Here is a 26,022-nt window from a genome sequence, read left to right as displayed (position 1 = left end):
CGCGACGTAGCTGCTAGGACAGATTCACAGGTGCGTGTGTCTGTGTATGTTAGAAAAAAAACGGGTAGAGGGAAAGACGTGCGAACACACTGATTCTCCTTCTTCTTTTTTACGGAGACTTCTTTCGATCTCGTACATCAAAACCACTTTGCTGGTTTTTCAGTCCCCGGTGGTTTTCTCTAACTTTTCGCGCTTCAGAGTCTCACGTAGGAAAAAAAAAACCAAAGAGAGTAAGAAGAAGAACAACAACAAAACACTTGCGATATCGTAGCGCGGCCACAAAAAGCGAAGCGGGGCAGAACAAAAATAAGAAAATCAATGATAACATCAACATAAGCAAAGGAGAGAACACAGTTAGAGACGTATTTTTCTTTACAGCTCCAAATGGCGCAACACACTTCACGGTTGCCCTCCAAACAGACGAAACGAAAGAAAGCAAAACCGAAAACGTAGCTTCTCTTTACGTACGTACACTGCTTGACCGGTTGGTTGCACAAGAAAAATGGGACATTGGCAAGAACGAAAATGGCGTGGCTTCGAAAGAGCATCCTGTTGCTTGTGAACACGAATTACGACAACACACACACACAAAAAGAAAGGGGCGCAGAGCAGAAAACTCACAAGCTCATGCTTATACTCTTTCAGGTTGTATTTGGATGTTTGTGCATGTAGAGATCTGTCATCACTTGCTGATGTTTTAGCGCTCTAACGCCTCTTCGTTTCGCTATCCATTCTTGTGTCAGTCCCTTTTTCCCGTGTTTACCGCTTGAAAGGTGGGCAAAAATACACTTAACACGAAAGGGGTGATGCCCGTGTGACTCCGGCGGATCGCGCAAACAGAGAAAAAGAGAAAAAAAAGAAGAAAAAAGAAGAAAACAACAGGCATCCGTCTTACATCATACTTTTTAATAATCCGTGTTAAAGTATGGAGTGAATGATAAAATGAAGAACGATACCGCAAATGTGATGCTTAAATTGCTCACGGCCGGTGCTTGAAAGAACAGAAAAAGACGGGTGATTTGATTCTCCATGTAACAACGCCATACATTGCGCTGCAGTGGTGAGAAACGGACCCGTCAACGAGAACAAGCAGAATTTGGGAGGCCAGCACATCATGTACAACAGAAGGAAAAGGCAATTAGGAGAGAGAAAACAAAAAAAATACAACAAGACGTTTGTGTACACGCTGCTGCAGTACACACGCAAACGCTACAGACAAAGAAAAAAACGGAGTTCACTTGTGTGTTTCGGATTCTCGTTTCTTTTTACACCCTTTTTTTTTTTTAAAGCGTATGAACGTGGTTTGTCAAGTAACTCCCGCAGCACAAAGGCTAACCGCAAAGTTTTATATAGTTAATAACCGCAACAGAAAGTAGCAGAATATATAGAAGTACTTGTTGCTGCTTAGAAGGCAAACGAAGAAGAAAAAAGCATTTAACGGTCACTTGAGAGAGAAAACAGCAAACAACAAAAAGGTGAAGACAAGGAAAAAAGAAAAGGCAGTTTTTCATTCTATTACTATGATAAGCTGCGAATTGTCCCACATCAGGGAGCCAAAGGGCACAGCGAAGGTCAACGGTAGAAAGAAAAAAAAGAAGGTTATCTCGAAGCTCGAAATAGCGGTGAAGAGAAAAGCAAGGGAACACCGAACGTAAACCGTGAAGCTGCTTTTCTTTAACTAGAAAAGGAGAGATATTGTGTGAGTGAGAACAGTGATCACGCTAAGCCAATTCGCTTTTTTTCATATTATAGGAAACGCTCTTTTTCACCACGGCGTTTTATTGTTGCTAATGGTATCACGACAATAAAGACCCTTGAAAACCAAAAGCACTTGAGAAAAAAGAAAAGAATGAAGAGAGAGAGAACCCTTAACGTTCGTTGAGGAGCAAAAAAAAGGAAAATTGCCTCATTCAACATACTAAAAGACGTGTTTATTATTCTCAAAGCATCCGTTTTACTTTTTCTTCTTAACTATTTTTATTCCTAATATTGTTTTCTCTCTTACGCGCGCCTGCGGAAGAGAGAGATGCGCTTCTTCTTCTTCTGTTGCTGCGCCGGCACGCGGAAGGAGCCGGTATTGGCCGTTGCTACGCTGCCCGCCAGAGAGGCGAATGACATGCGCAGGTTCTCGTTGGCGATCTCCTCGACGCTACGGTCATCCGGCATGGCGCGCGTGAAAGTGTTGTACTCCTTCTGGCGCTGCTCCTCCGTCTCTTGGCCCTCACTGTCGACCTCGACAAGAACTGTGCTGATGGGGAAGGCGCAGTTCTTGATAACTTTGTAAATCTCACACGAGGCGACAAAAATAATGACGCCAATCGCGATGACCGCCCACTCCCAGGTGATCATCTCGTGCAGGAAGAGACCGTGTGCGATGGGCTTGACGTACACAATCGGCACGAACAGCGCCGTGCCGAGGATGCAGGAGCCGTAAATCCACTTGTTGTCGAACCAGTGCATCCTGAAGACCGATAGACGCGGGTGCCGCACGGTGTAGGAGTGCAGAAGCAGGCCAAAATAGAGAATGCCGAAGGCGGTACAGCGAGCCCGCCAGATGCTCGAGCAGCCGGAGCCGTCGTGATTGTTGCAGTGCGTCCCGGCAGGTCCATCCGTTAAGCCGTAGAGGACGACCGCGAAGCCGCACAGCGTGACTGCGCCGAGCCAGAAGCCGTACACGACGGTGTCTGAAATGAGCTCGATCGTGAAGAACCCGGCAGTGTTCGGTGGCACCTGCAGAATGTCGTCGGTGGCCCGGTCGAGCGAAAGGCCGGTGGCTGGCGGGGCCGAGGTGAACATGTTCAACCACAGAATCTCAATCGGCGACAAGATGAACACAGACTCGCCCTCGTGGCTGATCGGCAGACCGCAAATCAGCGCAATAACCTCGGCGACGTTACTGGAGAGCAAATGCACGACGAACTTGCGGATGCACTGCGAGATACGGCGCCCCTCCGCGACGGCCTTGACGATGGTCGAGAAGTTGTCGTCGGTAATGACCAAATCGGCGACGCCCTTCGTCACATCCACGCCGGAGCCCATCGCGCAGCCGATATCCGCAATCTTGATACTCGGTGAGTCGTTGAAGCCGTCGCCCGTCATGGCCACAACACGCTTGCGGCGGTGCAGGGACTCGATCATGCGCACCTTCGACTCGGGCGAGCAGCGGCCGACCACCACTGGAAGGTCCGCCCAGCTATCGATGATGTCGGAGTCGATCTTGTCAAAGTCGGGGCCCGCCTGCAGCTTCACCGGGTCCTCCAGGTCACGGCGGTTGATGATGTTCAGCATGGACGCGATGCTGCCGGCGGTGGACGTGTGGTCGCCGGTGAGCATGCGGACACAGATGCCGGCGTGCTGGCAAGCAATCACGGACGGGCGCGACTCCGGCCGCGGCGGGTCGTAGATACCGACGATGCCGAGAAACACCAGGTCCTTCTCCACTTGATCGCGGTCGTAGGCGTCGATGAAGGGCTGGTTGGTCGGGATGGGGAAGAGACGGGTGGCGTCCTTGCGGTACGAGAGGCAAATCGTGCGGAGGCCCTGCGCGGCGAGGTCCTTGATGTGCTGGTCCACCTTCGCGCGGTCCTCCTGGGTCAAGTGCTGCGTGTTACCCTGCTCATCCAGCTTGTAGTTGCACAGCTCAATCACGCGCTCGGGGGCACCCTTGGTGCAGAGGTACAGCTCGCCTTTCGCCTTGTTTTCCCAGGCGGTGGACATGCGCTTGATCTTGGAGTCGAAGGCGTACTCCGTGATGCACTCCCAGCCCTCTTCCTCCAGCCTGTCACGGTTCATCCCCGCCTTCCACGTCATGACCTGGATGGCAATCTCCGTCGGGTTACCGTTGCCGGCGAGCGTGTCGGCGTCGTCCTCGGAGATGTGCAACACCGTCGTGCTGCACAACGCGGAGCACTTCATGAACTCGTAGATGTACGCTGCATCCAGCTTGGTGGACATTTGCACCGGCGACGGGTTCACGCCGTTCTTCATGGCAGGGAAGAAGTCGCCGTAGGTCTCGTAAGGCGCACCACCGACGCTGTAAATGTCATCGACACTGATAACGGCCTTCTTGACAACCATCTTGTTCTCCGTCAGCGTACCGGTCTTGTCGGAGCAGATGTCCGTCACGTTGCCGAGCACCTCCAGCACGGGCAACTTCCGCACAATGCACTTCTGCTGGGCCATGCGCTTCACCGAGACGGTCATGGCCACCGTAATCACGGCGCACAGCGACTCCGGCAGAATAGCGATGGCAACGGCCGTCGCGTACGATAGCGTAGCCGGCGTGTACTTCATCTTGTTCGCCGCAAACACCACCACGGCTAGAACTGCGCAGCAGAGAAACAAAAAGTACATCATGTAGTCCAGTTTCTTCATGAGGGCCGTCTTTCCGCCACTCTTGCCGTCGTTGAGGCGCTTCGCGAGCTTGCCCATCTCGGTGTGCAGGCCGCCGGCTACCACAACGGCCTTGCCGCGCCCCTGCGTTACGAGGGTGTTGCGGTACACCATGTTCTTGCGGTCGCCGAGGGCGAGGCGGTTTTCAGGGTCGTGAATGACGTTGGCGTGCTTCACGACCGGCAGCGCCTCACCCGTCAACAGGGCCTCGTCCACCTCCAGTCCATTAGACTCGAAGACGCGGCAGTCCGCCGGCACGGAGGCGCCCTGCTCCAGCACGATGACGTCGCCCACGACAACCTCGTCGATGAAGATGATCTCCGGCACACCGCTGCGCAGCACCTTCGCCACGCCGGCCGTCATCTGCTTCAGACTCGCCAGCGACTTCTCTGCGCCGTACTCCTGGTAGAAACCGAGAAAAGCATTGAAGAAAAGGACGAAGAGCACGACACCGAACTCGGCCCAATCCTTGAAGACACCGCTGATGACAATAACGATCAGCAGCACAATCGTGATGGCGTTCTTGAACTGATTCAACAGAATAATGATCCAGCTTGGGCCACCCTTGATCGGGATGATGTTGTCGCCCAGCGCCTTGGCGTGCCGCGGGGCGTCCTCGTTCTCCAGACCGGACAGCGGGTCCTCCAGCTGCACCAGCTCGAAGACGTTCTTCAGCTGCAGCGCCCAAAACTTGTCAGCGGGGTCGTAGAACTCGGGGGTGGGCTCGTCGCCCTGTTCGTCGCCGAAGTTCATGGCGTTCTCGTCGCTGTCGACGTGGCCCTCGCGGCGAGCCGCTGCGGTGGACGTCGTGTCGGCATCGACCTCTGCCATCTCGACGTCCTTGTCCTTCGCACCGCCGTTCTCGCCATCGGCGAACTGCGCCTCGGCGCTGTCGTACATGTAGTCCGGCTGCACCACCTCGGCCTCCGTTGACTTCGCCTTGGGCTCGATGTCCACCTCGTCCAGGTCCACGCCCTTGGAAGGTTGGTTAGACGAGGAGGTGAAGGCGCCAGAGGCGGCGGCGGTCGTCGGCGCAGGAGGCGACTCCGACTGCGCCGCCGCCGGAGACCGGTCGTTGGGGCTATGACGGGGCGCGGCGGAGGAGGCGCCACCTGCGGCGTCAGACGAGGCCGCGGCGACCTGGGCGACAGGCGGACCCCCCGCGGGTGCTGCCGCTGGCGCGGCGGCGATGTCGGCGTTCGGATCCTGATGCATCGCGGCCGCCGGCTCCGCAGAGGAGAAGGCGTCCGGTGGGTGGAAGCCGCCCTTTTCACGGTTGTTAACAGGCATGGTTTGCGCTTACGGGGATTGGGGTGCGGAAGGGGATCTTCTGTTATCAGGTGACAAGGAGAGAGAAAAAAAAAGGATCTTCTTCTTTGAAACGAGCTAGAGACAAGGCAAGAGCGACTTTTCGTTTTCTTTGAAAACTGCACTTGGCTTGTACAAGAGGCTCTCGTAGTCAGGGGTTACGCCTAATGATACACTGAAGTACACTGCGAGTGTCCTCTTTGGTTCCTTTCGGTGCTGTTTGGCGAACTGTAATGTAAAAACAAAAAAATAGAAGAGTACACGGTGGCGGGCCTCTGGAGTACGAAAACGAAAAGCTTTCTTTTTTTATTTTTTATATCGAACAGCTTCGCTTCACAACAAAGAAAGGACACTTAACTTTCAAGAAACAAACAAAAAAAAACGTATGATATGTAGGTGGCTAAATACAGCAAAATAGCAAAGAAACCAAGAAAAAGGGGGTTTCAAAAACAACCGTGAAAGAAAAAAAAGCCAATAACAGTAGTAATACTAATAAGTTTAGAGAAAATTTCTGCTGCATTTTCTCTCTTTGTATATAAGGGTAGAGATGTTCTCCTTTTTTTTATTTTCAACGCCGTGCTTGGTTCCCGTAGAAGTGTAACTGAGGGCGTAACACAGAAAAACGCTGCAGTGCGGAAGGAGAAAGAGGCGTTAATGCGTACAGCAGAAAAGCTTCTTTTTTGCTTCTTTCCAGCCTTAAAAATGAGAGAGAAACGAAAAAAAAAAAGAAGCGTAGTGAAGACAAAATACAGATGCTACGAATAGGCAACGGCGGTTTTTACTTTCCTCTTTTCTCACAGTTACGCTCTTATATATATTCTTTTAGAATTGAATTAGAGGAGAGGGAAAAGGTAGATGACGCACACACACAAAAAAGGACAAGACAAACCTGGCGAATTAGGCAGATTGAACGCTTAGATCAACGTAGGAGGGCTCCTTTCCACAGATGACGGTTTCTTAAATTCTTTTCTTCTCGGGTGTTACAGCAAGGGCGGCTCTGATAGAGTTATATTCGAGTTGTGCATTCAAATTCAGTGGCTCGAGAGCAGAAAGAGGAAAAGAAGGAAATGAAGGAAATATGCGACGGTTTTTTTTTGGTTTATATGTGTGGTTTTTAATGCAAAAGAAAAAAAGAAGAAGAGGCAAGTAGTCTTCTTTGACAGACAAAGACTCCTGTGAGGGGGAAAAAAAAACAAAGAGCAAAAGAAGAAAATCTCTTGGAGGGAAAAAAAGTCCAGGAATGATATTAAATCTTTTCTTGTTAAAAAAAAAAAAGAGATATGCTCTTCTGTGTTGTTGCAAAGAGGTGCGGCTACGTTAAAGAGCACAAATGAACTTGGTAGGAAGGTAAATGGTGCGTTTTGCGTGTGTGCGAGCGTGGTTGGGAGGGGGGAAAGAAGGGGAAATAACGTATGGCGTCATAAGAAGTGAAAACATGAAAAGAGCGGAGAAGGAGTGAGGAAGATAGTGTATCACTCAGCATGCATAGAGAACACGCACATCTAGAAACAGCAAGCTACGTGCCCGCCAAGATGGCTAGCCATCTTGGTAAAGCTTGGGATGTACAGCACGCATATGCTTTTGCACCAACCACATTTTACGATTATTATTCTCCCATTCGCGATGTTTCGGTCACGTTGGTGAGGGGTTTTTTTGTTCTCCACTTCTTTATCTCTATTATTTTTGTTTCGTTCAGTCGCGCTGAACCAGCAATGAGAGTACAAAAACGCCGTAGGTAAAAAAAAAGAGCTGCAAACCTTCCCGACACACTTGTTAAAGTCTACATAACATATTCGAAGGCGTAAAGTTCGCTGCCAATTTGAGTTCCTTCTTCGAGATCCATTTTGGGTGTGTGTGTGTGCACGCGCGCTGCTTTAACAGAAAATTCACATCAATCGCGCAGCGGGGCTTCGCCATTCCAGTTCACCTCTGCGGAGGACCAGACCGGCACGGACGTGATGGCGGTGTTCACGAACGATTTTGCGTTGCGCACTCCACCACCGACGCCGCCAAGGGTGATGCTGCGAACCGTCACAGACAAGATGTAGCAGCCATCCTCCGTCGCGGCGTCCCAGAAGACTAAGTCCTGCGCGGCGCTCCCGCCCAGGTTCAGCTTCTGCTGAAAGACCTGTCGCGTGTCCTTGGTCATGTACAGGTTGGCGTAGTGGTTCCTGTGCCGCAGCACCCAACTAGGGAAGATAGGGTCCATCGCGTAGGTGTAGGTGGTTGAGGGAAGCGACGCATCTGCATCCGTAGAGGGAGTGTCGCCGAGTAACATTCCACACTTGAGCTTGGCGGAGTACCCCATTTGGTTTCCGTTCTGCATTCCGTTATGGCAGAAGGAGGACGCCCGCCCCGACAAGATAAGGTTAGCCAGCGCAACAGTTGCGTGGCCATCCGTGGAGGTGGAAAGCAGAGAGGGGCGCTCCTCATGATTCATCGCCGCCGTCAGCTCCTTCTGCACGACATCCACGCCACGAGACAAAAGCAGAGAGAAGACGAAGCTCAGCAGCCCGCTGCCGCGCGGCTTCATCCAGCGGTCCTCGTCTAACAAGGTCCCACGAAGCACCTCCCTCACTTCCTCAAAGCTCTTCAGCTGCGTCCAGCAGCGCGTGCGGGTCAAACTTGCCTGCTGGCGGAGCGTACCACGGGTAAAGCGGGGCTGCCCGCCCTGCAACTTCCAGTCCCCGTCGAGCAGCACCACCTTAGCGGCGTTCGGCTGCGCCTGCTCCAACACCGTGCTCACGGCACGCAGCAAACAATCTCGCTGCCGCTGCTCCTTCTTCACGTAGACCTCCTTTTCATAGAAAAAGGCCGCGACGAAGGCCTGCACAGAGGCCACCACTGCGTCGCAGCCGCCGGGTCGCCACTGAATGAGGGCGCAGTCCAAGTCCTCATCGAAGGTGAAGCCCTGCTCGAGAAAAGCACGCGTGAGGCCGCCGTCGAAGCCGCAGAGAAGCTGGAAGGCCGCACTCAGCTCTCCACGGAGCTCGTTGGGCAGTGGGTCGCCGCCTAGGGTGTTCGCATCAACACTCTCGTCGTCATCGCTGCTGGCGGCGGCTGCGTTGCCATTGTCGCTGCTGTCCGCTGACCCGCTGCGCCCCGCACCACTCTTCGCTGTCGCTTTATTCTCCAGCTCCATCCAAGCCGGCTGCACCGGTGCACCTGCGGGCTTGGTGGTGGTGGTGGTGGTGTTGGCGGCAGCAGGCGCCGCTGACGGCGATGAGGTCGGCGGACTGGCGTTGGAGCCTGAACTCTTGCGATCTTTTTTCGCGGGTGTCGAAGTCTTCTTCGCTAAACCGTGGGGCTGGTGGGTGTCTTCCTCCTCTGAGTCTGTCTCGTCATTCCCAGACGATGCGCTTTCGCTGCTGCTGCGTGCGTTGCTGAGGAGGTCGTCTATCGTCATGCCCGCCTCTGCCACTTCCTCTGGCAGTCGTGCGTGGGCTTTACTCTTCTTCGCGCGCTCACCACCCGCACCGCTCGTGGGCTCATCCAGCGCCGACATCTTCTTCACACCTTTGTGCTTCTGCTTTCTCTCCTTGCGCGCCGCACGCTCGGCCAATTTCGCCTCCAACGCGCCATACTTAGCCGGCACCTTCGGCAACGGGGCCGCTGCCTCCGCCGTCAGCTTCTCCACCTCCACGCGGCGCTCCACCCGCAAGTTGCACAGCATCTCCATGATCGTCTCAATTCCCTCTCCCTTCATGCGCTGCTGATCATCTGGTTGCAGTGCCATGAGATCAGACATGACCGCTCGAGAAGAAATCGTGTTGTCGTCGCGTGGGTGCTCCTCGTCGAAGGCTTTTAGCGTGGCACGAAAGCCGCGGCGATGCATGTACTCCCGCAACAGCGCATCCGACAGCAACTGTACCTGATCCTCGTGGATCATCGTGTAGACCGGAGCATCTGAAAGATCCTTCAGCTTCTTTGGTGGCATTTTCGCTATTGCTTCTGGTTGCGGTTGCCGTATTCTACTTGCACACACGCGAGTACGTAGCCTTGTTCGAAGGTAACGGCCTGTTCGATACCTTTTCAGATGCCCAATTGCCCACCTTGACCTCACGGACGCCCCTATTTGGACGTGTTTTTGTTCTCGGTGTGGCTTGCTGTTTTGATTCTTTTTTTCTTCGATAGAAGTGAAAGATTGGTGCGCTTGAGAGACGGTGGAGTTTGCGCGTCGTTCACGACACTGCCTTGCAGGCGCCCAACGAGCAACGCAGACGATGCAGCTGAGCAGAAGAAATATATATATATATATATATCGCCCCCCGACAAAACACACGTTACCGTTCCTGCTTCCGAACGTCAATGACAAAAGGAATAAGCTTGGGGGGGGGGGGATTCAGTGTGGAAAAAAAAGATGAAGTGAACAATTAGAGGGCGCTGCTAGAGCGTGAAGATCGAGGGAGGAAGAAACAAAAGAAAGGAGTTCGAGGTAACACACGCTTCACATCAATGGCGGCATTTCCGATTCAAAATTTCGTACAAGCCACAGGTCTATTGTTGAGATAAAGAGCACTCTTTACGCAAGAAACGAAGACCATGTAGTCATGCCTCAGCAGCATACGCCAGCTTGGTCGCCCTCATGGTTCACGTCCCCACTGTGAGCGCTGCTGCTCCGTTACATCATCGTTTTCTTGTTGCTGTTGTGATCCTTTCCCGCTTCACTGAAGTAGTTGGATGTAAGAGAGCAGCAAGTAGAGCATGCACTACAAGAGAAAGCATCAAGTAAAACTTGCCAACAATAAAAAAAAAGAGAGCTCGAATGAGGAGAGAGAGACAGAAAGAAAAATTTGGAGGTGTGTCCCACGTAGCCATTCGTCGACTTCGACAGGCGTGATACAAAGTTTGTCTGGTGCATAGGCTACTCCATCAACTTCACTCGGTTGGACGCCAGGTCGGCCAGATCCTTCTCGGTGAGCAGCGTCGCACGCGGGAGTGAGGGCGCAGCACCCAGAGGCGCATGAATACCTGCGCTGCTTCTCCGATCGCTGCGGGCGGACGTAACAGCTGTGCGTAACTTACCCATTGATTGCCTGTCCGCATCTGCTGCCGCCGCTTTGGATGCGTCGGCTTCCCCTTGCTTCCCACCGCCCACTCCATCCCCCTCGTTGAGAGGACCAATGTCGATGCCCGCAAACAAGTTGTACACCGGCATGACGCCCTTCGTGTAGGCGTCCAGCGACTGCAGCATGATGTCTTCGACGTGCTCCTCCGCGGCACACGTGGCACAGGTCGACTGAAACGTGTTCGACGAGTACACGGAACGGCAACGAGCGCAAAAGAGGGGTGGGGAGGTGGTGCAGATGTTCGGGACGCTGTAGTTGCTCGGAAAGATGCCGCGGCGCTCGCGCAACGAGCCCTCCCACCACCCGTCATTCCAACGTCGATGCACCTGGACGACGTCCCCGGCTTTGCAGCTCAGCTCGTGCGCTTGCCGGCCCGCAAATTTGAAGATAATGAGGACCACGTCACACGTGACAAAGTTGGTTGGAAAGAGAAGTTCAACCGGGTTAGCGGAGGCCGACGAGGTGGCGGCAGATGACGTCGCGCTCCCGTGCTCGTTGCCGCCCGTTGCGGGGTCGGCAAATCGCTGCACAGACTTGAGCGACGGAGATGCTGTTTTTGTCGTTTCCGCGCGCACAGGGGGCGCTGTCCAGGTTGGGCCGTTGCTCTTCGTGCCGTACCACCAACCCGGCGACGCACTCGGCCGCAGCGCGGTGATTGTGTCCCCTGGCGCAAACGACATCTCTCCCTCCCCCCGCGCTTGGTACGTGTAGAGGCAGAGGGCAACGTTCTGAAAAACGTAGTTGACCATGGTCGACTTGAACCGCATGTTCGACGTGACCAGGCAGTTCGGAAATAACCCGCGCAGCGAGTGTGGCGCGTGCGCAGACGAAGCGGAGGCGTCCCTCTCGTTGTCACTGCTGGTCTCCAAGGTGGCAATGGCGGGAATGGTCGGGACGGCCACGTAGCCCTCCCAAAATCCCGACGCGCTTCCTTTCCCGATGACGTTGATCACGTCACCTGCCCTGAAGCTGATCTCATCAGCATTTAGCGCATCGTAGTCGATGAGGGCGATGCATTGCTCCACAGGTCGCTCGGCCTCCGCATGTGTGACGCCCGGTCCTTTCGTGCTCATGTCCTCCTCGTTGTTATCGTTGCCTCGACGTCAGTATCGTCGCCGCGAGAAAGCAGCAAACGCCGTACAATCTTTCGAAAACGGCAAAAAAAAAGGAGTCGCACTATTTCACGCATTTGTAGGAGAGAAGCAAAAGAAGGGGGAGAGAGAGAGAGAGAGAGAAAAGAACTTACTGAGGTGAGAGAATAAAAACGTTGTTGAACACGCAGAGGCGGCGGTGCACACACAAGTGAGTGGGACAACGCAACACAGCAACCGGCGAGCACCGGGTGAAAAGCAGCATCGCACAAGCCCCAACATGTACGCCTCTCGTGCGGCAGAGAAAAAGAAAACAAACAAAAGAAAGCTACCGTGAGCGGCAACAATCACCAGCCGCTGCGTAGCAGAGCCGACACCTTTGTGAGACATCGGAGCAACAGCAAAAAAAAAAAATGTCTCTGAATGCACGTTTCTCGAACAACAAGAGCGAAAGGGTTTTCTCCTTGTGAGTTTTTACTTTTTGGGGCTATCGTTTGAAATGATGAAAACACAAAGAACAAAAAAACGTAAACCAAAAGTGGGCAGAAGTCGACGAAGAGAAATACGGATGGACGTACAGCGCTGATCACGCAAAGAGCAAGAAAAAATAAAGAATTGTAGCGACGCGAAATTCTTTTGCTCTGCTGACCCAAACGACGTTCTCGAATAACATACGTACGAACCCATCCCCCGACGTTCTTAGTCCACGATCACTTCACGTTGAAGTCACTCGGTCTCTAGTGGGTGTCCACCTTGCGCAGCTTGGAGCCGCCGTTGATCAGGCGAATGTCGAGCTCGTGGGCCTTGCGCACAATAGCCTTGCGAGACTTGGCGCCAACGGTGTGCGAGATGACGCCAGCGTACTTGCGGTTCTGCATCACCAGCATGTAGAGGTCCTGCACGTTCTGGATAGGGAAGCCCTTGAAGCCAGAAGGCATGATGTACTTGGTGGCGCGGTCGCTGCCGTAACCCTTGTTCGGCATGGCCTTCTGGCCCTTGTAGCGGCGGCGGACCGGGGAGTCCTCACCGCGGGGCTTGCGCCAGCTCGAGCTCAGCTGAGGGAAGACCTCGCAGCGATGGCGGGTGAAGCGCTTCGTGCGCTTCTTCACGATAGCCTTGGACACGATCGGCTTGACCATTTTTGCCGCTATGATGAAGTGACTAGTGGACAAGGAGAGAAATACGAAGGACCAGATTGGATCAAATGTGCATCAGTCAGTGATGAATTTTTTTTCAAGATAGAAGAAAGGAACAAGCAAGAGTTGGAAAGAAGTGCAGACATCAGGTTTCCTCTAAGCTGAGAAAGAAAGGCGTAAAGCTACACATGAAGGCAAAACAAAACAGCGGACATTTCGCCAATGAGGCACATCTTGCTCTCTCGCCTCTCATTCCTTGAACAGGGAGCCCTTTGGAAAGAGGGGAAAAAAGGAGCGTTGAAACCAGCACGTCGAGCCGGCGAACAAACAGCGCCAATTGTTGCCGAGGGTTTTTCCCACCTTTTTTGCTCTCTCGATTCGCTAAATGCGTTTTTGAGGTCCATTGTGAAGGGAGATGTCCAAGAACAACAACAAAAAGGATACAACGAGAGTAGCGCACGTTCATCTACGCGGACAAAGCGCTGGCAAGCCCAAGTGCAACAGTCCTTAACAGCAACAGCAAAACAAACGACGGGCAGTGCGCAAAGAACAGAGAGTCGTGTCTTGTCCTTCGCTCGACTCTGGAAGGTCCACTAGTCAGTTCGCCACCACGACGCATCTTCGCCGCCTCTGTCGGTTTCGCTGGCCTTATTGCACACAGATGGACGCTCCAACCTCTTTAACGCAGCGCTGCGGGGGTAGCGAAAGCCGAGCGCGCCACCCAGCGACGCTGCCTCCGACGCCAGCTTTCTACGCATCGCTCGTCGCATTGAGCGGCGGAAGTACAAGCAGGAAGGCTGCAACGCTGCGGGCGGAACAGGACGCGTGTTGGGGTAGTTGTTGGAGAACGCCTTTCGAGTTGTGGGGGAGCCGTGATCGAGCGTGAGGCCTTGGCGCACGCGGCAGACGTGCTGGTACGTGTCTTGGTCGACGCAGGGGAACGGAGGCAGAGTGATGATTTCAGATGCGGTAGAGGCTGTCGCTGCATCGTCCTTCAGGGACACAGTGAGGGGCACGGCAAGGGCTGTGTTGGTGGCAACAGAGGGCAGCACACGCAGCGTCACGGCCAGCGTCGACGGGCCTTGCAGGGACCAGCTCTCAAGCTGCGCCAGCGACGGCGGGAAGGTGGTGGTAACGTCGAAGTTCGGCGGTGCGGCGTACAGGCGGTTGCCAGCCGCGTCATGCAGCCTCAGCAGCACCGTGAAGGGCACATCGATGACGACAGCGTCAAACGTTGAGTCGACGTCGGTGTGAGCGAGGTCCACGTGGCCGGGGCATACGGTGTACCACAGCGGCGAGTCCGCGATCGGTTGACCGTGCAGCAGGATAAACAGGCGGTGTGCGCCGGTGCGTCGCGGGGCAGCAAAGCGGATGCGGTAGCGTCCCTTTCCGAGGTCCCGCACCGTTGGCTCTCCCACCTCCCCAACAATCTTCAGCCGCTCCCCGCCTCGACGCAGCGGCTCATGCAGAAGGTTACATGTCTGCACCTCCATCACTACGGGGCTTCCAGGCACGACACGACGAGTGAGGCGCCGCGCAGCCGTCCAGCAGGCCACGCTGCGCTTCCGGTCCACAAACCGCGACACCTGCGGCTCCAGCACGGACAGCTGCAGCAGCAGCAAGGAAGCGATGTGCTGCGCGCTGAGGAGCTGCCACGAGGGCAGGGACGTGGGAGTCACGACACCAGGTGGTTGGCGCTCAAGGCACAGAAGCGGGCAGTAGTAGACAAATATGCCATCTGGAGAGAGGTAGCAAGAGCCGGAGAGGCCCGGCTCGAGCGTCAGCGAAACCTGCCGCACGTGCCGGCGCACAATGGCGCCGAGATCCGCGTCCCAGCCAATGCTGACACCTTCGATAAGCCGCTGAAGCACCCAAGCGCTTTGCTGATGCACCAAAATCCGCATCGCAGAAAGCAGGTGTGCCTTGTCGTTTGTCAGCTTCTCGATAGCGTCGAGATCGATGGTCAGCCGCGCTTGCGGAAGGTAAGCGGCGAGGCGTTGTTGCATCATGTCGTTCACCTCCGCGAGACGCCGGCGGTACACCTCGCACTCCTCCTGCACGAGCGTACGCGTCACCTCCGCAGTAATGTCGCTGCGCGACGGAATCTCGTGTTGGGTGAAGCACAGCATCAACTTGTCACCGCTGAGTTTGACCATGGCCTCGCGGCTTGCCGTGAAGAGCACCAGCACCGCCTTGAGACGCCGCACCAGCGCCGCGCTGACGATGGCGGCCGAGTGGAAGACTTCGTAGGAATTCGCAGTCCTTCTTGCTCGACGCGACTCTGCCACACCTTTCGCATCAGCCTTCTCCAGCAGATGCAGCGGCGGTGGGCGAGGGGAGACGACAGCATCAATGGCCGCCACGGCTTCGACGAGGAGGAGGCGTTCCAGCGCGCAGACCGGCATGCGGTCCAGCGTTGCGCCTTCCAGCTCCAGTTTGAACTGCAAAAACGGCTCCGCAACGGCGGGGTTGCTGACGCGGCTCTCGTTGAGCGCTTCCGCATCCTTATTTGCGGTTGCCGCTGAGGCGGATGCAGCAGCAATGCTGTCAGGCACAGCCGATACTGAGGTCACCACGCCGCGTGGCGCGGCCATTGCATTTCGGGCCGCTCGCAGAAACTTGTCACGGGCGTGGTGCACCCGCACCAAGGCCACATCGCCCGCCACCGCCCGTCCCAACGTTTCCTGACAGGCGTAGGCCACATCCGTGTGCGTGACCTCGTTGAACTCGATGCAGCACGACGGATAGACATCGCCTTTGAAGGTCATGGCCGATGTCCTGGCGTCTGCGCCGGGGAACCGCGTCACGGCCCGCTTCTCCTCCACGTAGCGGAAACACACCTGCAGCCCGTGCGTGGCACCGTGCCGCACGCCCACCACGACGGCGTGCAAGTCGGCCGCGTCCACCTCACGCAGCGTACTCTGAAGCGGACCGCGTACCCAGTCCTGGAAGTTGCGCATTGCCTCGTGCAGCCGCATAAACACGCCGCCGTGACGCTCCACGTCCGCCGACACACTCACTACAGATTCGGGCACCCAAAGAAGATCCCAGTCCACCGTCACAATGCTCCGTTGCAGCACCGGGTGTGGTTGCCGCTGCAGCAGACGCGTCGCCTTCTCGCTTGCGCGGACCAGCTCGGCCTTCCAGCGTTCCCGGTGCTCTCGCAGGGCACAGGGGAGGGAGGCCATCACATCCGGCACCACCAGCGCATGCTGCGCCGAGGACACGTACAGGGAGTGCGAAAGCGCGGCACCGCTCAGCTCCACGTACTGCTCATTGCGATGGCGTACCACCTGCACCTCGATGGACGCAACATCGTTCTTTTGCGTGTTGCTCGCTGCTGCTGCTGCCGCTGCTCCCCCTCGCGCCGCCCACGATTCCGGCGGTATGCCACAAGGCGAAGGCCTGTCGTAGGTGCTGAGAATGAGGGAGCTGCCCAGCCACTGCAGCAGCTGCGTCTGCATGGTAAGATTGCACTGGCGGAACGACTCCGGCTCGTAACGGATTTTAAAAGGAAAATCCTGCAGGAGCAGCCGTAGCACCTCGCGCTCGTGATCGGGATTGAAAAAGCGATAGAGCACTTCCGCGCAGTAGGCGTCGTAATGAAGCGCAGCAATGCCGATCAATCGAGCGTCACCGAAACGAAGGCGGCCCACCTCCCTTGCTGCCGTGACAAGGGGCGGCTGCGTTTGCGTACTAGTGCCCACTGCGTTTCCAGAAGCTCCCCCGTGACCATCAGTTGGTGCGGGAATGGGCGGCGACGGTGGCGCAGCGCCAAATCCGGCGACCTTCGCTGCGTCCCACATGCCAAAGATATCAAAGAGGATGGTGCGTATCGCCGGGCTGAGCGCCGGCACCCAGTGCAGAAAAGCCGATGATACAAACACAGCGCTTGCGGCAGCGTCGTTGGTGGTTAAGGGACTGGTGGCAGAGATGAGCTGACTCCTTCCTCCCTTCTGTTCTTCGACCCCCTCATCTTCCGGCTGCTCGCCGCCTCTACCGTCGTGCTTCACGGGTTGCATCCGCTGTACGGTGTCGAAGCACATCGGCAGAGACGTCAGCGCGGGTGTCTCACCGGCGGCCTCCTGCAGACGTTGCAGCACCTGTGCAGTGCGCAGTACCGCCGCGGGGTCCCCAATGGCAATGGCGTACTCCAGCGGTGTCAGCCGCGAAGGCCCGGCTGGTCGCTGCATTGCGTGGTACAGCATTCGACTCAGTACTTCTGTCCCGCTCTGCTCTCCGTCGTGTGGGTGTGCGGCGGGCGACACCACGTACGTGCGGGCGGCGTTGCGAAGCGTCTGCTCCACAAACTGGACGAGCAGCTCCCCACCGCAGTGGCCGGCCATGACGTGAAAGACGGACACCGGCGATAGAGGCGGCACACTGCTACCATCGCTGCTGCCGACTTTACCTTGACCTGCTGTGTCAGCCGCAATGTCGGGAGCCGAAATGACCTCGACATCCGCGTTGACGCCCTCCGTCTCTTTCATAACAGCGTCCAGCACACCGGCGAGATCGATCACTGTATTCGCCAGAAGGTACGAGGCGCATTCCTTATGCTGGTAGAGCGCAGCATGCTCAAAAGCGTAACGGCCGGTTTGCGGGTCAGGGACAGAGGGGTCACTCATCTCTAGCTCCACTAGCAGCTCCACCACGTTGCGTGAGCCATTCGCCGCGGCGAGGTGCAGCACGCCGCAGTCGTCGGCGACGTTGAAGTCCGCCAACACGCGCAGTCCGACGGTGTTACGGGTTTGCACGCACCACTTTAATAGCGAGACGGCCGTACGCAGCGACGGGCTCACGGGCAGGTACGGCATCTCGCCCGCATGCAGGCCGTGAGCGGCGGGGCTGTTCGCATAGGTTTGTCGAACTCTTTCTGCTAAAGCTGCGTTGATCTCCAGCACCCCTGTTAGCCACCCGTAGCGCTCGAGCGTAGAGTCGCTGCGTAGCAAGCGCCGCGCTGCAGCAATTGTGTCCCCGTCACCGCCGTGCAGTTCAAGTAAACTCTGCAGCGTCCGTACGTCGCCGTCTCCGCAGAGACGGAAGAGCACCTGCAGAAACGCTCGCAACACGCGTGCGCTGCCGAAAGCGTGGGCGAGGTACAGGGGTGTGTGGCCGTCGGCATCCTCGCGCAGCACGAGCGCCGCCGCAGTCTCGCCACGGCTGCCAGTCATCTGCTGAATCGCTTGCGGCGGTGCCGCCAGCTTCAACGCCGCGAGCGCCGTGCGCCAGCAACCGCCCACGGCAGCGCAATGCAAGACCGAGGTCTGGCTCGACAGCAAGTCCCCTGGGTGGCTGAAGTGCTGAACCAGCTGGACGGCGAGGTCGTCGTAACCGTGGAGGGCAGCCAGCATGACCGCCGTACGCCCGTAGGCGTCGCAGAGGGACACGTCCGCGTTGGCCGCGAGCAACGCCTCGACAGCTGCCTTGTGCCCGTGTGATGCTGCCAGCATGAGTGCCGTGCGGCCCTCCCTGTCTTGCTGGTTGAGACGCTCCGGCCGCATCAAGGCGGTGACCAGCACCGTGCGCCCATGTGCGCCCGCCACCATGAGCGGCGTCTGCTGCTGACGCGTCCGACAGAGCCGCCCGAGCGGAACGCGCAGCGCTGCGAAAGTCTCCACCGCAAAGGGTTGACGGTGATGCAGGGCGTGGTAGGCGCTCGTGCAACCGCGGGCGTCAACAGCGGCCTCCACGTCCGTCCGCTGGCAGTGCCGCGCCACTTCGATCAGCACATCCTTTGGAGCCCAGTGTGCCACGGCGTGCATGACGTGCCGCACACTCCCAATGACGTGCGCGAGAACCGCAGGGATTTCTTCAGGGAGCAGCGGGAAGAAGTACCGCGGCGGCGAAGCGTTGCCTTGACTCATCTTATTCTGGTCACTGCAAAGACCGTCCACGTTCGACATAAGACCCGCCACGTACAGGCGGTCGGCGTGCTGCATGATGGCCTGTAGCAGCGGCCAGCGACGCAACGACGCAGCGGCGACGGCGAGCATGTTGATCGTCTCTTTCCGCGGCGTCGCGGCGGGCCACGCGAGCAGAAACCTCAGCATTTCCTCATATGTCTGCACCGCGCCGGTGTCACCGCGGCGCAGCACCGCATCCGCCAGGAGCGTCATGCACAGCGTCAGCGCGTCCATGCGGCACACGTCGTCGCCGCTTCCGTAAAGCGAAGCTCCCGAGTCGAGGAAAGCGTCGCAGTGGTGCCGGCGGTGTCGCGGACGGCGAAACGGCGAATCTCGTGGGCGCCACGGCCGCTGCGGCCGCCCAGCACCGCTAGCCGTCGCCACTCCCAACGTCCGCCTTTCTCTCCCGGCTTCAATCCGCTCCGCACACGTACGCACACGTGCTGCCGCGGCTCGGTGATAAACTAGTGGGGGGCCGTGCACAGATAGGTACTGCACCCAGTCGAAGCTGCCCGCCGCAATCGCACACGTCAAAGCGGTCATACTCGTTAAGAGGTACGTGCCGCCCGCGAGAAAGAAGGAACGGGGCTTCGCTTGCAGCTGACGGGCGACGAAGACGGCGGACACGGCACTGCCGCGTGTGGCAGGCGGGGGCGTTGCTGCACTGACGGAGCCTCCGTCTACCGCCGGACCACCACCACCGCTACGGTTTGCGCCGCCCGATACGTCGGCTGCCTCGAAGAGGTTGAAGACGTCGCCCAACAGCTTGTGCTGTGCGGCGCGGCGACACACCTGGTCCATCGCATGGGAAACTCCAAAGCCGCTGAAGATGAGGGCAAAGAGATCGCGGGCGGCGACGTAGAGAGAGCGCGGGTCGAGCACCAGCTCAACCCGCTCAAAGAACGGCAGCCACGTCCAGCCGTCTGCGTGCGTCGCGGCGAGAGCGTAGAGAGACGGAGCCGTAACGGTGGCCGTGGTGGTCGGCACTGCCAGCGCAAACGACTGCATCACGTCCTTCCCACCAGAGCCCGACATCCCCGCCGGCACGGGGAGATGCAAGCCTTGCACCTCCGCTGTCAGGGCGTCAATCACGTCGCCGTGGCCCAGCTCCGCCGCGCTGTGCAGCACCGTGTAGGACTGGTAAAAAGGGCTCCGTCGGTGCCAGTGTCGCAGCACGTGTGCAACGCGAACGGACAACGACGCCGACGAGGAGAGGCGCGACGCGTCCGTGCGACCTACGCGATCGGCTGCGTTGCGTGGACGGGGGGCGGGCAACACACCACGGCAGATCAGGCCCAGTGAAAGCAGAAGAATTGCCCCCTCTGCGCAGTCTTTCTGAAGCGCAAAATCCACCGCCGCGCTGGTCAGCCGCACGCCACGACGGCCGCCACAACGGTGCAAGGCCTGCACCTGCTCGCTGAAGCTTGTGAGGCGCCACGTCTCTAGCTGAAACTCGTCCATCACACGTTCGACGAGGAGGGAGCGGAGCACCGGCACGAGCCGCGGTGTTGCCGCAAAGTAGGCCAGGGCGGTGAGGTGGCTGTGCTTGTGCGGTCTCCGGAAGATATCTTCTACACCATCAGCCCCTTCCTTCTTCTTTTTCCTGTCGCCGTCAGTGTCCTCATCGTCATCCTTCAACGTTTCTGCACTCACGACGAGGTCTGCCAAAAGCGCTGCGCTGCCGTAGCATTCCACTAGCACCTCTGCCACCTCGAACAGCCCCTTTGCCGCAGCTATGCGCACCGTACTGGCAAACCGCAGTGGGTGGCCCGCCCTCGCCAGCGCACGTACGCAGTCGGTCAAGGCGGCTTGCTGCTCGGCAGACATACCGGCGCGCGCGCTGACAACCAGACCGCGAAGAGCGTCGCCTACAGAGTGGCCGGCGTCCTCCTCGGTGTCCTCGGGCCGCAGCGGCGGGGACGCAGCCAACAGCAGGCGCACACACACGTAGTCCTGCCTCCACGCCGCTAAGGCCAACGGGGTGATGAAAGAGGTTTGGCTGTTCTTCAGCGGAACATGGGCGGCCATCGCTTTTGTCAGGCAGCCCCGCGCGTGCACGGCGCACCCAGCATGCAGCAAATAGGTGATGACGCTCATGTGGCGCTGCTGCACGGCCATGAGCAGCGGGGTCGGATGTGGACTGATCGAGCTTGCTCTCGTAGAGTCCACACGCTGCTGTACCTTCCATTTTTTCTCCTCCTCCCCTTCCGCCACTCCCTCGCATGCCGCGCCACTCTGCGCCAAGTCGATGCCATAGTGCTCCTTCATCTCGGTGAGCACATCGAGTCGCCCCACCTCCGCACAGCACAACACAACGCGATCCAGCCAACGGCACGACACTCGGCGGAGGTCTTGGAGCTGATGCACGGCGAGGAAGGCATCGAGGATGTCGCGCACAAGGGCTAAGCTGCGCTCCGACTTGGATTGGACGAGCCGGGTCAAGGTGGCTGCAGTCACCTTTAAAGCCGCAACGGCGGCACGTGACGCTCCGAGAGCACTGCTGTCTACTCCGTCATCGTCGCCACCGACTCCGAAATGCAGCTGCGGCGATGGGTACTCCTTCGCGTCCGACGCAGCCGCACCCGCAGCCGCCCATCGTTCCTGCTGGGCCTCGTGGACCGCACGCACAAGGTCAGCGTCATCGGTAGGAAGCACGCGACGGCCATGCCGGGCGGCGGGCGCAATCCCGGTCGCCACAAACAGCGCCAGCAGCGGCGCTCGCGCTTTCGTGGCGCGTGCCATCACGTAGTCGGTGACAGTCCACCCGCGCAGGTCGGTGTGCGGCCACGGAGGCAGGCGCAGTCCGCAGCGTAGGGCCAGCACCAACTCTGTCCGCTGCGCCGCCGCGGCGTAACTGTAGACATCACGCACCTTTACACGGTGCAGCAGCGTCGTCGCGGCAGCCTCGCGGACGGCGGGCACGACGCGGCGGTAAAACGGCTTCGGTGGGTGGTAGAGACCGGCTTTGCCGTTTACGCGGTTCGGCAGCAGCCGCGGTGCGTGGATGGTGAGCGGCACCATTGTCGGCTCAATGAGGGCCACCGGACGGGATGGCGGGAGAGGGACGGTGGAGAGCAGCTCCGCCCAAATCGTCGTCGGCAGTGCGAGCAGTCGGTCCACCAGCGCCCGTGTCACCTCGAAGCAGCCCACAGCGGCGGACAGGTGCAGCAGCTCCGTTGGGTGCACGTCTGACCGCGTTGGGTCGTAAGCACGCGCCAGATACAAGGCAAGGTGCGTTTGTTCTCGTTGCTGCAGCGGGCCGGCGTAGAGAAGACGCTGAAGGGTGTGCACGAGCACTCGTGACACCTCCAACGGGTCCACCGTATGCATGCCCAACAGGCCTCGTACCACGCTTTCCAGATTGGAAGCCGTCGCCTGCTCGAGTGCCGACCACGATCCGTCGCCTGCGGAGAGCTGCGCGCGGCTGAGGATGAGCACCTGCGCCACCTCCACTTGTCTCGCGCTCAGAGCCACCCCGAGAGCCGAGGACGACCCCGGCAGCACGTTGGCATCGGCACCGGCGCACTGCAGAAGAAAGGCGGCCGCGTTCGCGTCTCCCGCGGCAGCGCAGGCCACCAGCGGATTCGTATCGCGAGAGTGCACGTCGCACCACTGCGCCTCGACGCACCAGCGAACGCCCACGTCGTCGCGCAAGGCGCAAAAGCGGCAGAGAAGAACGTTGTCGCGACGTAGCAGCACCACCACGGCCGCGGCGCACTGCTGCATGACCCACGAAAGCATCGCCTCTGCGTTCGCGTCAGTGCGGTGAGTGAGAAGGAAAAAGAGGAGGTCGCGCGTGTCGGCAGCGGTGCCCTCGTGCAGCGCACCGTGCTCGCACAACAGGCGAAGCAGCTCCACTGGAATGGCACGCGTGCGGCCGTCGCACACGGCGTTCAACAAGGCACAGCGCAGCGGCGTGTAGCCGAGCCGGCCGCCACCGTAGACGTAGTGCGGCGCTGCTTTGACAATAGCGACAGGATCGGTGTAATCGGCATACGTGTTCGCTGCGACAGGAGCGCGACTTCCTCCAGGACCCTGCACCGTCAGCGACGTGCTGGCAGATCCTTGCCCAGACGGTCTTAAGCTCTGCCGATGCCTGAGCTGCTCCTGCCGCTTCGCTTCTCGCGCCTCGAGCGACCGCAGCCGCCCACGCACGGCGCCGTGATGGACAAGTGCCGTGTTCTCCCAGTGCGGGCCCCACAGCATCTCCGCCGCCGTCGCTGTTGCCGGTGACGTCGTCACTTCTGGCGGGGACGGAGAAAAAGACGTGAGTGCGGGAGCGGAGGACGCTCCTACGGAGAGCGAGTTTTGGTCAGCAACAGCGCCGTGGTGGTTCAGCAGCACAGCCGCCACACGTGTCATGCCCACCCCGCACGCGATGTGCAACGCAGAAATGCCGTGCCGATCTTGTGCGTTGGCGGCCAGGGTGCCGGGCGGGCACTGCGTCAGGAGCAACTCCACCACCCGCCAGCGCCGCTTCTTCATGGCCACCAGAAGCGGCGTGTTGCCGTTCAGGTCGGCCTCCGCCAGACAAGTGAGGGGTAGCTTTTGCAAGAGATACTGCACACAGGCCGGCTCCCCCGCGGCGGCGGCAACGTGCAGTGGATTTTGACGCCGGAAATCGTGGAGAAGAGAGCGACAGAGCGACGAGGAAGGAGTGTGACGAGTACTGCTGCCACCGCCCGCTGCTGGGGAGAGCAGCACCGAGAAGAGGTTCAGCTCCTCGCCGATGTAGCGCAGCGCGTCCACATTACCGCTGGCCGCTGCGGCGTGCAGGGCGCACTGACCTGACATCGCATCCCGTGCAGTCACATTCCTTTCATCGAAGAAGTAGTGATGTGCAAGCGCCTTCATCGCGGCCAGACTGGCGCCGTCGCGGCACAGGTCGATCAAGGAGGGGGAAAAGAGCTGAAAGAGGGCAGCAGGGGTGTAGCCCATGTTGTTGCGAAAAGCGTCGTCTTGGAGGGCAGTGGGGGCTACTTTCAGCGCCCGCAGTCGACCGCACAGCAGACCGACGATGACGGCGCGCCGGCGCTGCAGGGCGAGGTGCAGCGGTGTATCTCCGCTCCCATTCGCAAGCAGCGGGTTGGCCCCACCCTCCTCCAGCAACAGCTTCACCAGCGTGGGGTAGTTCCCGCGGACGGCGGCGTGCAGCGGCGCCTCGCCCGACTGACGCTCCTGCACATCCACGAAAATGTACGACTGAGAAAGTAGGAAGCGCACTGCCGCCTCGTTGCCGACCTGCACAGCGTCGTGAAGCAGCGTGCGACCCAGCAAGTCCTCGGTGTTGCCGTTCCACCGCGTCACCCCCGCACTCCATGTCTCTACGCGAAACGGTCGGCCGTAGCTGGCGGCGAGGGCGGAGGCGGAGAAGAGACCCGCCCCGCTGCCAGAGCCGCCCAGCGGTCGCAGCGGGTCGGTCAGTTGCAGCTGCAGGCGCTCCGCCACGACCCGCTCCACACGCAGCCCGCCCTCGGCTCGGTCGCCTGGTGCGACAAACAACGCGGCTAAGGCGAAGCGCTTCTGCGGCGCCACCTGCGACATCTCCGACACACCGCCGTCGTGGTGCTGCAGCCCCTCCTGTCCATCACGCGTGCGACTGGCGTGGGAGCCCGGGGGGTATTGCACGACGGCCACAGGGGGCGCGGTGTCAGGCACCCACTGAGTGCAGCTGCTGCTGCAGACACCACCACCAGCGCTGCCCCGCGTGCCCACCACCAACGCAGCAGCCGCGTTGGGTGCGGAAGGCGCGCACCCCGCGGGGAGTCCAAATCTCGGATAACGCGGCAGCACGTCCTCCACATGGAGTCGCGCCTCCTGCGCCCTGCTGTACATGCGGCACCCGCCGCCGTGCACAAAGCTAAAGGTTTCGGTGAAGTCGAAGGGGTGTAGGGGGGAGGAAATGATGCGCTGCGCCTGCTGCGACGTGATGTTGGTCGGCGGTTCCCGGACGGCGACCGACCCGCCGTTGCCACCCGACGCCAGGGAGACGAGGAGGCTACGCACCTCTGCGAGGGTGGTATCTAAACGTACATTGATTGTCGCCGTGAGCTGGCTTCCACAGGCAGTCGCCGTGCACACCAGGCACAAGATAGGGGCGTTGGAAGCCGTAAAACTCGCGTGCACATCCATCGCGTGTGCTTTTGTTTACTTTTTGAAATAACGACACCTGACTTTGTTCGATTGAGGCTCTAAAGAGTCGGGGGGAGCTTCCGCTCACGAATGTAGCTACCAAAAAATAAAAAAAAGAATCGGTCCACGGATGACAAAAAAACGAACCCGACACGATTTGCGACAGTCTTACTTAAAGGAGATCGCCTCAAAAAACTACCCGCAGCAAATCGCCAACGATATCGATGTAGCAAAGGGAAGAAGAGGTGGCCAGGCAGCAAAGTCAATAATGCCAAACGTGGACACTGAAACCTCCGCCAACAGTCGCAGCAACAACAACAGAAGTAATACACAACGATAGTAACACGGCAGGGAAAAAGCGCAGAGGAAAAGAGCAAACAAACACGCTCTGAACTTTTGAGCCTCCGGTAAAGTCGTCAAGTCTATTCTAAAACTTCAAAAATATATGTATATGAACGACAGAACGAGGGAGGAGAGAGAGATGTGGATACGCGTAAATACGCGTGTGTGTGCGTGCTGCTTACGAGCTGCAATGAATTACTTCTCTAGGAAACAAAAGGGAAGGGATGCTGGGCAACGAGAGGCCCTGACACGCCAACCTTTACGTCGTGTCAGGCGTATGGGAACAGAAGACAGAGAGGGTTTCACTTGTCGGTGCACGCAGGCAAAAGAAGCTGTAACGGCGCACCGACCATCTGCAGCAACAGGTTTAAAAAAAAAAAGACGGAAGGTATAAGATGGCGGAAAACGAAGAAAGGACTGAAGAAGAGTCATTGAAGGCAGGCATTTGATGCGTACTTAAACAAATCTTTAAACGGTTGATAGTTGATCGTAATCTGCCTTTGTGAAAATGGTCATTTTGGTTGCAGCTCAGGACATTTCGCAGTCAATTTTACCCAATGCTTGTTTTACGTTAAAAAAAAAATGAGTTGATCAAGTGTCCCATCGAGCTGCTCTCATTTGTTCGTTCTTGTTCAAGGTTTTATTT

The 26,022-nt window shown here is 58.0% G+C and overlaps 5 protein-coding genes across 8 annotated transcripts; all 5 read right to left on the bottom strand.

The window, feature by feature from the left end:
* Positions 1-2,001: 2,001 nt before the first annotated feature.
* Positions 2,002-7,037, bottom strand: ABB37_00393 (putative mitochondrial calcium motive p-type ATPase; the record flags this gene model as incomplete). Its single annotated transcript, XM_015796574.1, has 1 exon — positions 2,002-7,037. Exon 1 carries the CDS (start codon positions 5,680-5,682, stop codon positions 2,002-2,004), a length of 3,681 nt encoding a protein of 1,226 aa, XP_015664582.1. The 5' UTR covers positions 5,683-7,037.
* Positions 7,038-7,591: 554 nt separating this feature from the next.
* On the bottom strand, positions 7,592-9,637 carry ABB37_00392 (hypothetical protein; the record flags this gene model as incomplete). The annotated part of the gene is made up of 1 exon (XM_015796573.1): positions 7,592-9,637. The coding sequence occupies one exon, from the start codon at positions 9,635-9,637 to the stop codon at positions 7,592-7,594; it is 2,046 nt and encodes a 681-aa protein (XP_015664581.1).
* A 927-nt stretch (positions 9,638-10,564) lies between these two features.
* Positions 10,565-11,947, bottom strand: ABB37_00391 (hypothetical protein; the record flags this gene model as incomplete). Of its 2 annotated transcripts, none has more annotated exons than XM_015796571.1 (1): positions 10,565-11,947. In XM_015796571.1, exon 1 carries the CDS (start codon positions 11,840-11,842, stop codon positions 10,565-10,567), a length of 1,278 nt encoding a protein of 425 aa, XP_015664579.1. In that variant the 5' UTR covers positions 11,843-11,947. The 2 variants fall into 2 exon arrangements, with proteins under 2 accessions (XP_015664579.1, XP_015664580.1); XM_015796572.1 differs by having other exon boundaries at positions 10,565-11,915.
* A 650-nt stretch (positions 11,948-12,597) lies between these two features.
* ABB37_00390 (60s ribosomal protein L32) lies at positions 12,598-13,052 on the bottom strand (the record flags this gene model as incomplete). 3 transcript variants are annotated; one of them, XM_015796568.1, is made up of 1 exon in its annotated part: positions 12,598-13,052. In XM_015796568.1, the coding sequence occupies exon 1, from the start codon at positions 12,997-12,999 to the stop codon at positions 12,598-12,600; it is 402 nt and encodes a 133-aa protein (XP_015664576.1). In that variant the 5' UTR covers positions 13,000-13,052. The 3 variants fall into 3 exon arrangements, with proteins under 3 accessions (XP_015664576.1, XP_015664577.1, XP_015664578.1); XM_015796569.1 differs by having other exon boundaries at positions 12,598-13,023; XM_015796570.1 differs by having other exon boundaries at positions 12,598-13,009.
* A 537-nt stretch (positions 13,053-13,589) lies between these two features.
* Positions 13,590-25,731, bottom strand: ABB37_00389 (putative ankyrin repeat protein; the record flags this gene model as incomplete). The annotated part of the gene is made up of 1 exon (XM_015796567.1): positions 13,590-25,731. The coding sequence occupies exon 1, from the start codon at positions 25,032-25,034 to the stop codon at positions 13,590-13,592; it is 11,445 nt and encodes a 3,814-aa protein (XP_015664575.1). The 5' UTR covers positions 25,035-25,731.
* Positions 25,732-26,022: the final 291 nt, after the last annotated feature.

This window comes from Leptomonas pyrrhocoris (genome assembly GCF_001293395.1).
Source record: "Leptomonas pyrrhocoris isolate H10 chromosome Unknown, whole genome shotgun sequence".
NCBI classification, from domain to species: Eukaryota; Euglenozoa; class Kinetoplastea; order Trypanosomatida; family Trypanosomatidae; genus Leptomonas; species Leptomonas pyrrhocoris.
Note: the sequence above shows the minus strand (reverse complement) of the source record. Positions and strands in the feature narration are given on the sequence as shown.